Source organism: Gavialis gangeticus, unplaced genomic scaffold, assembly GCF_001723915.1.
Source record: "Gavialis gangeticus isolate Ggan-Ray unplaced genomic scaffold, GavGan_comp1, whole genome shotgun sequence".
In the NCBI taxonomy this organism is placed as follows: Eukaryota; Metazoa; Chordata; order Crocodylia; family Gavialidae; genus Gavialis; species Gavialis gangeticus.
Genome location: NW_017729025.1, coordinates 58556024 through 58565634, shown reverse-complemented (window position 1 = coordinate 58565634; position 9611 = coordinate 58556024). Strand labels below are relative to the sequence as shown.

Here is a 9611-nt window from a genome sequence, read left to right as displayed (position 1 = left end):
TTGACCCCAGTACTCTTTCATGCCATGGCAGGGGGTTGGACTTGATGATCTGCTCATCCCTTCCAACCCTACTAACTATGAAACTGGTTAGCCTGTATCAGTGGTTTTCAATCTGTGGTCTGCGGACCCCTAGAGGTCTGCAGACTATGTTTATGGGGTCTGAGAAAAATTGACTATTATCAGTCAAAAGTATGTGAATACCCACACTTACCATTCAAAGGTGTCCATACTTTCATGCAAATTTTTTTAGGTATCTACAAATGAAAAAAGGTTGAAAATTACTGATGTATACAGTTGCACTGGAACTAACAGGGTATGTGCTAAGGACAGAAGCCTGTTAGGGACCCATGTTCAGCTTTACAAAAGAGTTGATTAGGTTTTCATGGAACTGAGAACTCTGCTGAATCTTATAGGCAATCCCCAGCACACGTGCCAGAGTGTGGCATATGAAAGCATTTTGCTTGGCACTCGCACCTCAGGGAAGGGGCCGGGGTTGCGCTTCCACAATAAGGATTATGCCCTTCTCAGCAACTCTGCTGTCTGGCTCTGGTATGCCAACATCTTAAAAGACAAGACTGTGGGTATTTTTATCACTCTGCCCAAAAATGTTACCAACCCCTGTTATAGCAAGTCTTCTGGCTTCTGTGGGTAACATGGTTAACCAAAATACTACTTGGTGCCTTCCTTCATTAAGATTCCAGTTCTACAAAGATTTCCTGATGGGCTTAACCTTTGTACCTTAGGTAGTTCCCCTGTGAAGCTATATATGGTAGTAAAATTAACCAGATAGGGGTCTGATGTAATTTCACAATAGGTTTCAAATTAATTATCGATACCTGCAATGAAAAATAAAACTCACACTTTTGGCAGTATACCATGGTGGTTTGGTGGTCTGTGGTTGAAAATGCAAACCATAAGCACCTGATAATCATATGAAGGTGTGATGGGATCTAATAAGCAATCCTAACAATCACACCTCTTGCTATGCCACAGGTGCATGACAGGAAGAACAACTGAAAAGCTGAAAGTTGGGTGCCTAACAATCAGCTGATTTTCAGCAAATTTAAACTACCCTGGGGGTCTTGAGCCCAGGAGCAGTCCCAATCAGCTGATTATTGTCAGGATCAGGACAGCCCTGAGGTTCCAGCCCTGTGGTGGTCCCAGTCTGTCGCTGGCTGGCAGGGACTACACAGAAGTTAAAGTACTGCTAGCTGTTGATCAGCTGATCAAGACTGATTTGGCCTTGAGCCCCAGAGTGGTTCTGATCAGTTGACTCTGGGTAAGATCAGGACCACCCAGGTTACCAGCCCTGGAGCAAAGTTGATTTGCCATCAACTGCTGTCAGGGATCCAAGGATTTGAGCTGCAGAACAGTCCTTGTCAGCTGATGGTCAGCTGATCATCAGCAGGATCAGGACTGCATCAGGGTTCCCCAATGCCTTCCTGATCTTGCTGACAATCGGCTGCTTGTTGGCTGCTGGGAACTGTTCTGGAGCCAGTTGCAAACCCCGGTGCAGTGTACCCTGCCACACATTCAGTTTAAGGCATGATGGAAACCAGCCAGTTATTATTTATATTTTGGGTAATAACTTTGCTGCTGGTTTCCTGTTTTATTGTGCCATTAATCCCTTGAATGTGTGGCTATTTTACACTTTAAGATGCAATTAACTGGTTAATTGCATCTTAATCTTTTTACTTTTTTATAGTTGACAGCTCTTTAATTCTCCTTCTTGTTTTCAAAGCAGGCATCAGTTGAACCTCAGGGAAAGAAGAGTGAATCTCAAACTAATGAGGAAATACTGCCAAGTATTCAGCAACCAACCCTGGTAAAACTTAGCATTATCTAAACATTTTTAAAACACAATAAACCTTTGTGTTTGTAATATTGCTTAAATAGGCAGGTCATGCTTCAAGCTTCCAAAATTAAAAGGAAACAAAATTGTGCTGTAAAACATATCACTCCATGAGTTTTATTGATATACAATTACTTTTATTTCCATCTTTTTTCCTCTCTCTCTCTCCCCCTGGATTTGATTCTCCCACTATTGGATGTGCAAAATTTTTGCCGAAGTCATTAGAAAGTGCTTTTCAGGGCAAGGAACATCTGTTTCTCTGTACAGTATCAAGGGACCCTGTTCTGGTCTGGCCCTTCAGCACTTCTGTAATACACAATTAAATACTTTATTGGGTGGTAAAAGAAATTAGCTTCTTGAGTTAAAAGAAGTTATATATTTGTTTGTTCTTTGTCTTTCTGTAGCAAACATTCTAGGTCTATACAGTTCCATATTCAAAACTGAGGAAGTTCTTAATTTTGCCCACAGCTGAGATATATGTATAATTTGGTTTATAAACTAGTGTGTCCTTGGTGCATACTTCAGATGTGGTTTTTCTTTTCAGGCTTTTAGTGTGTGCTTTGTAGGCATCCATTCTGATCAATCTGTGATCAGAAATTGTCATTAATATTTAGTGAGGTTCATTTTAGCTCCTTTAATAACCATTCCATCTTTCTTACAAAAATCCATTTAGACACAGAGGAATTTTGGTTCAGCTATATATGAGCAAATATTTTATCTGCTTTATAAAATTAACATAGGTAATGAAGAAAAAAATAAACACCAATAAACATTACGTTGAATTTGTCTCATATCACACAAGTGTCTTAACAAAATGTTCTGCCTTTTTATTATATATGGCAACTTTTCCTTTTCTCAAATAAGATTCCTGTAATTAAAAAAGAACTTCCAGCAGAAGAGAGTGAATCTCAGACTAAAGAAGAACTGTTAACAGACCTCAAGCACGTTGAACAGGTACAGTTTAGTACTATTATAGAGAAGCAGTAGCTTTTCCATACCTAAGGTTAAAGCCATAAAGAATAATGCAGCCTCCTTTTGGATACTTCTCTTAACTAGGTTTAAAACAGGTCTGTTCAACTCCTGAGTGGCCAGGGGCCACAAGACCGTAGAGACATGCTATATAGGCCTCATGCAACTTGGGCTGCATGCTGCTCAGACTGCATGCCATACTGAGCCACGGGTGTCCCCTGCCACACCACACTGATGCCCCTCTCCCCCATGGCTCCCCTCTGCCACACCACACCACACTGTTTGCACCCTCCCTTCCACTGCACCAGGCCACAACGTGTGAGGTTTCTTGGTACCCCCTAGCCCTGCAAAGGCCATGCTGCCCTGCCTGCCTCAGTCTTGCGGGGCATGCTGTCTCACCCCCACATACTCTCAAGGGTGGGTGTGGGCTGCAGAAGCTGGAGGAGGGAGAAGGGAGCCTGGAGATCCCACTGGCAGTAGCAAGAGAGCAATAGGGAGAGTGGTGCCCAGACTGGTAGCCCAGGGATTGCAAATTAAATCATTGGCAGCCATATGCAGCCTGTGTGCTGCCAGTTGGACAGCTCCAATTTAAAGGATTGGTTTGGTATCCAGGTTGTAGCTGTATTGGTTTAGAGGAAAAGGCAATCAGGATTCATAGTAGAGAGGGTAACTTTTATGAGACCAACATGATTTTTGTAGGATCTCTTTTAGTTTGGCATTCATTATCATACGAACTTTCAAGGCAAAAAAGAGTAGTATCATTTTTATCACGCTTATAATGGTAATACCGAAGGACCAAAGAATGGTGCCCCATGGTGGGCAGGCACTGTATAATAGTCCCTGCCCAGAGTTTCAGAATAGTCCCTGCCCAGAGTTTGCAGCATAAATAAATAAGGCACACAGTGGATGGGAAAACAGGGTGAGAATAAACTGACTATACACAGAGGAAAAAAAATAAAAACATTTTCTTCCTTTTATTTGTTGTAATTTTACATGGAAATTGAATAGCAACATAAGGTAAGATATGAATGCAGTGACTCAGATTCTCTGAGTGAAGTTGAGAGAGAAAGGGGAGGTATTGCAAAGGAAAGTTTGTAGCTTTTGATTGTGAAATAAGTTAATAAGTTTTGTTTTGGGATTTTTTTTCTTCTTTTTTTTTTTTTGGCCACACTATATTTTAAGTGCATTTTCTGATAACCTAGTTGTGTCTTCTATTAGATACTGAAGTTAGGCTTAATGTATTGCCATTCCCAGGTTTACCTGAAGTGCCTTCAAGTAAGTTCTCATATGAAATGGTAAAAATGGAAGTTCTCATTAGTTGCACAATTTCTCCTACATAGAACTCACTTTTGGCTTAAGTTCAGTACTTAATACCTTGGAGCACATTTTTTTTCCAATTACATAGGGAAAGCCATCCTTCTGTCCTTATAATTTAACCTTTGCTCTTTTTAAAATACGTTTGATCAAGTACCTTCCGCAGTTCTCAGTGTTTTTTCTTGATGACTAATTTTAATTATTGTTGTCTAGTAACTACAATATCTCCTTACATTTTTAATATAATAATTTTTCTTAAAAATTTAAATGTTTCTAAAGCTTTCCGTAAATAGCAATGTATACAGTATGCCTAACTGCCCACCTTCATTTTAGGATAAATAAAGTATGTCCATGAACAAATTACTATACATATATGAGAGAAAATAAAAGGAGTGCATGTATGAGATATTCCATAAACAGAATATTATGAATGAAGTTTACCTAGGTTGTCACCAGGATGAGAGAAAAGGACAACAGAGAAAATAATATTCTCTCCATTTCCCACCTCCATTTTGCAGCTATTTTTTTATCTCTATTATGTTAGCTGTGTTTGTCGTCTTACTTTTGAATTTCTTGACTATCTGATATCTCTTTACTCTCAGTTAACATGTGCAGACCTTTGAGCGAAGTTTAGTAGAATTCTGACAGTCTGAAGCAGCATCAATCAGTGCTTTAATAAGGAGAGATTTTTTTTCTCACTAGAAGCATACACTGAAGAGCAGTATAGGAAAGTAGTATGAAAACATGGATTTTTAAAGAGTTCTCAAGGATCTGACACTCCTAAAACAGTTTTAATCTGAGAATTCCTGAACTTCAATCAGAAATCTGAACATTTCCCTTTTGTATTCATTAAAACAATCACAGATTTGTCCATGGGTTAAATAACCTGATTTTCAATAGTTATTTTAGGATTTCAGTGATCATGTGATAATTTTCAGTTTTTATTCAGTATTTCAGAAAATAATCTTAACATCATATCTACAAAAAGTTATATTTTCTACTATTTCCCACCCTTAGATAAAAGAATCATCTATTGAAACACTTCCTGATCAGGCACCAGGAACTTTATGTCCACCTTCACAGGATTTCCCTTGTTTTCCTGAAAGTGAGGGCTCTAAATTGAAGCTGTTTTCTTCAAGTGTTCCTCTCTTGTCAAAACCAACTTTACCATTGCTTAACATTTTGGAGGAAGTAAAGAATGAGCAAGAATTACACAAGGCTGTATCATCGTCATCATTATCATTATTAGAGGTAACAGATTTTTTTTATTTGAATAACTTAAGTCATAGAGAGAAATTCTATGTTGTGCCTCTGAGCAAGTGAAGGATGGGTATGGCAAAGGTTGCTTTTGAATCCTACAACCTGCATTGTTCCAAGAGCTGGTGTGATGTCAGAGTTATAGCAGTTTCTACTTTAAAGCAGCCATAACAGATAGCTAAGCTCTGAATTCTTGGCAGCAAGTGTTACAGTTGCACCCCATCCTACTCCAGTATGGATGGAAAAAATCTATCTAGCGTACATTTTAGGCAGTGTTGTTTTTTCCATTCTGTTTTTTGCTTTTCAGACTGTATCCTCAGATGTGCTACAAGTGAAAGGAAAAGCAGTCATAAAGACTAAACCATCTGAAGTTCAGCAGAAGTTACCAGATCACCAGCTACAACACCCTCTGTCTTGGCTTTCCACATGGACTCCAAAGATAAAGTAACTTTTAGCCTTTTTCATTGTTTTGCAGCAAATATTGCACAAAACACTTGTAAAGCTATAAACACTGTTGAAAAAAGTAGTATAGTGCATGTGTTTGAAGTAGGGATGAGGTCATCTCCAGAACTCCAGACTTTATGGCTCAGAACTAATTCTGATCAGAATTTGCCATTTCTCCCTCTAACATTTTGTGTTTATGACTTTTTAAATTTATATGGCCAAACACATTCCTGGAATACACAAGTGGAACTTTTATTGATTTCAGCAGAAAATGGAGGTGCTTATTGCAGGAGTTGAATTTAGTTAATTTAATTCTAAGTATAATCTAATAAAAATAATTAAAAACAAACAGTGGAAAATATCACAAATTTATCACAAGCTTTTCCAGCTATAAATCATTTCCTTCAAATAGAGGGGATAGATTAAATATTCATTAACTTGAATCTGTATTAAAGTCATTGCTTATTCTTTGAAATTCAGCAATTTTAAATTCAAGAGCTGGCGACAGATGCTGATTACCTTTTTATCATAGGTAGCACATGCCATTTTGTAGTGTGCATGGCAATATAGAAAAAACAGCAATTTTTGCTTTAATTTGCCTGATCATAGTCATTTAATGTCTAGTAAGATTCTTTAGTTTTATGGTCTTCCCTGACAGTTAATATAATTCCCTTTATGGCCAGTTTTGTTTTGGTTTACTCCTTCACTTTACCCTTTACTGAGGTGAAAAAAAAATAATTATTTGCTTTTGTTGTTCTTAGGACCCTGAAAGGTTTGTTGGATACAGAAGAGAGCTTTTTTATAGTAGACCTAAAGTTTGTAAATGGATGTAACTTTCAATTAAGTAGCTGAGAATAGAGTCATGGGAAAAGAATGCCTGAGTTTATGAAACAGTCAAATTGGTATTTAAGTGACCCTTTGCATGCCATTGCTTATCTGCATTGCTTAAAGATCATTTAGTTAGCAAGATTATATATTAAAACAAATAGTGACAACAGACAATGAGAATTTTGCCTTCAATAAATAGTTACTGTCAGATTATCAGTGGTGCAGAAACTGCATGATTTTTCTAAAAAACTTCATTTAGTGCATTAAATGAGGGTAATGCAGGCCACACAGGTAGTATTGTTTCTTCATGTCTTATTTGCAAAGGGTGATAAATAGTCTGCTTAAGGAGAGTGTGTGCTATAAAAACACACACCTTTACTTGCAGCATGCCCCAAATATTTTAGGTTTTATTGATTATCCATCCAGTGAAATGATAAACTTCTGAACAAAATAATAAGAGCATAATCCAATTACATTCACATTAAAGCTGTTTTAAGTTACTTTTTAGGTAAACGAGATTTCTTGTGAAAGCTCCTAAAGAAGTTTTCAGCTGTCCAGCTTTTTTATATTTAAAGAGTCATTTAAAATTATATTTTTAAGAACTTGTAATAAGCTGCTTGCTTGCTGCTAAGAGTATTACATTTCTCATAAATTATTTTTTTAATGTTCTCGTACATTTAACATGTATTGTAATGTAGGAGGAATACAGACTTTTTAGTGCACAGCTATAAATAACATGATTTAATAGATAATACTTTCCCACTTAGGAATGCTGCATAAAAACTTTTTTTCTTTGTCCTAAAAATAAAACTTTGTGTGAGCTGTTTATTAAAATGCTGACCTGTGATTTCATGCACTCTTGAATCTAGGCTGATTGAGGTTTCAACTCTTACATTTGTTACATTATGAAATCTGGCTGTAAAACTATTTTCTCCACTACATTACAATCCAGTGATTTTCTTTAATCCAAATTAACACTAACACCTGTTATTCATCTTCTGTGTATCATGCCTATGAACACTCTTCTTAAATAGCCCTTGTGTGTGTGTGTGTGTGTGTATGTATGTAGATATATAAAAAAATATGTCTGCTTAAATTTTATTTTAAAGGCTTGTTCCTGTGTACTGTATTCAGGCATACTTTCATTTATTTCAGAGGATGTTTTGACTAGATTGTAGGATGTGGCCAAAAATGTATTCTTAATGTTTGAGAAAACTAAGATCTTTTCTTCTTGCAAAAAATATGGATTTAACTGAAATTAGTTTAAAAGTAATTTTGGTTAAATTGGTAGAAACCCTTTAAGGTAACTCTTTTGTCGTTTTATATTGGTTATCATATTTTTTTGTCTACAGTTATAGACAGATTTACATTTTGTTTTGTCAGGAGATAATGTAAATGTTAAGATTTGTTAATTTTTTTTATCCCATCCTCCTTCTTAGAGAGCAACATTACCCAGTTATGCATCACCTGTGTACTGCTTCTCCTAGTTTTTCCTTGCCCATTGATCTACAACTGGCTTCTAGAGTATATCATACTTTCAGTAGAAGAGGCCACGATATTTTATTTACAAAAGAAGAACCACACCATGAAGAGGAAAAACTATTCTACTCAAAACATATTTTTTTTGAGGATCAAAGTGAAAGAAGAAGGTATGGATCTGTTTTCAGTTTTGCTGTTATAACTGTTCTATAACTGTTGAATAACTGTTTGCTTTTGTAACTTTTCTGAAGACTTTACTTTTAATATGTTGTTAAGGTGTGTTTTTCAAAATAGTTTTATTCCTAGATCCTGCTTTAGGCTGGTACTGTACACATGTTCTAATAATCTCATTTATATGAATCTTAAAATTATAAAAAAAATAGATTTCATTTTGCTTAGAATGCTGAATTTATTCCTTTGCATTTGAGTTTAAAAAAATCATTGTTTTTATTTTAATGCTTTTAATGATTTAGGTGCCAAACCTGCAGATGCTTAATTTTTATTAAAATTATAGGACTACTCAAGCAAGTAAGGTAGTGTATCTGTATATTTGTTTGCAAAATTTGTTCTTATTTAAGGCTCAGTCCTACAAAGATTTGCTCAAAAAACATGACTTTGTCAGCTGAGATTTTTGCAAGCATTGATACTTGCTTATAACTTTAAGCACATGAATAATTTGATTGACTTCAGTGGAAAACTTGTGTATGAATTTATGTATGTATAGGATTAGAGCCTAAATAGGCCAATTGAAGTTGATAAGGTTTCCTGTGTGAATAATGGTTACTCATAGGAGAAGGTTTTACAGTATCTTTAACCTTTGTTCTGTGAGTATTTTGTTTATAATAAAAGTGGATATTAGCTAAAATGTTTTGGACCTATTCCAGCTAACAAGCATGATACAATATATCATATGAATGACCAATTAGGTAATTTTGCTTTATGAGGTATAGGAATGGTATTCTTTGGATTCTGTCTATTCACTTATAGTGTGCTGTCGTATCACTGACTTATAGTTTGCAATGCTGTATATCTCCAATAAAGTATATGCCTTAAAAAGAACTTAGTTGGAACTGAGGCATTTAGTATAATGTTGTAATCTATTTGGAGCTTCGGCCACCGCCAAATCAGCTGAATCTCTGAAGCAAACGGGCCCCATCCCTGCCTGCACTCCCAGCCCCATCAATGGCTGCCCCTCTTGGCCGCAGCATCCCAGCTCTTTAAAAAAAAAAAAAAAGAAAAGATTCCACACTCACTGGCAGCTGCTAGACCAGGGGGCGGAGGAGGCGACCCCTGCTGTACCCCACTGCCCTGCGCTGCATGGGGGGCTCTGCCACGAACCCCCATCCCCTGCCTGCTCTCCCAGCCCTGTCAATGGCTGCCCCGCTTGGCCCCAGCATCCCAGCTCTTTAAAAAAAAAAACAACGAACTCTGCACTCACCTGGTGCCAGCCGGGGGCGGGGGGGGGGGG

At 37.0% G+C, this 9611-nt stretch overlaps 1 protein-coding gene across 1 annotated transcript in view; it reads left to right on the top strand.

Annotated features, from left to right (window-relative positions):
* The window catches only part of TTC6 (tetratricopeptide repeat domain 6), a 53079-nt gene that overhangs the window by 9565 nt on the left and 33903 nt on the right, over positions 1 to 9611 (top strand). The window contains exons 3-7 of the mRNA XM_019518862.1: positions 1742 to 1825; positions 2717 to 2806; positions 5153 to 5386; positions 5700 to 5836; positions 8104 to 8313. Of these exons, the coding sequence (XP_019374407.1) occupies positions 1742 to 1825; positions 2717 to 2806; positions 5153 to 5386; positions 5700 to 5836; positions 8104 to 8313 (755 nt within the window). The remainder of the gene's footprint in view (positions 1 to 1741; positions 1826 to 2716; positions 2807 to 5152; positions 5387 to 5699; positions 5837 to 8103; positions 8314 to 9611) is intronic.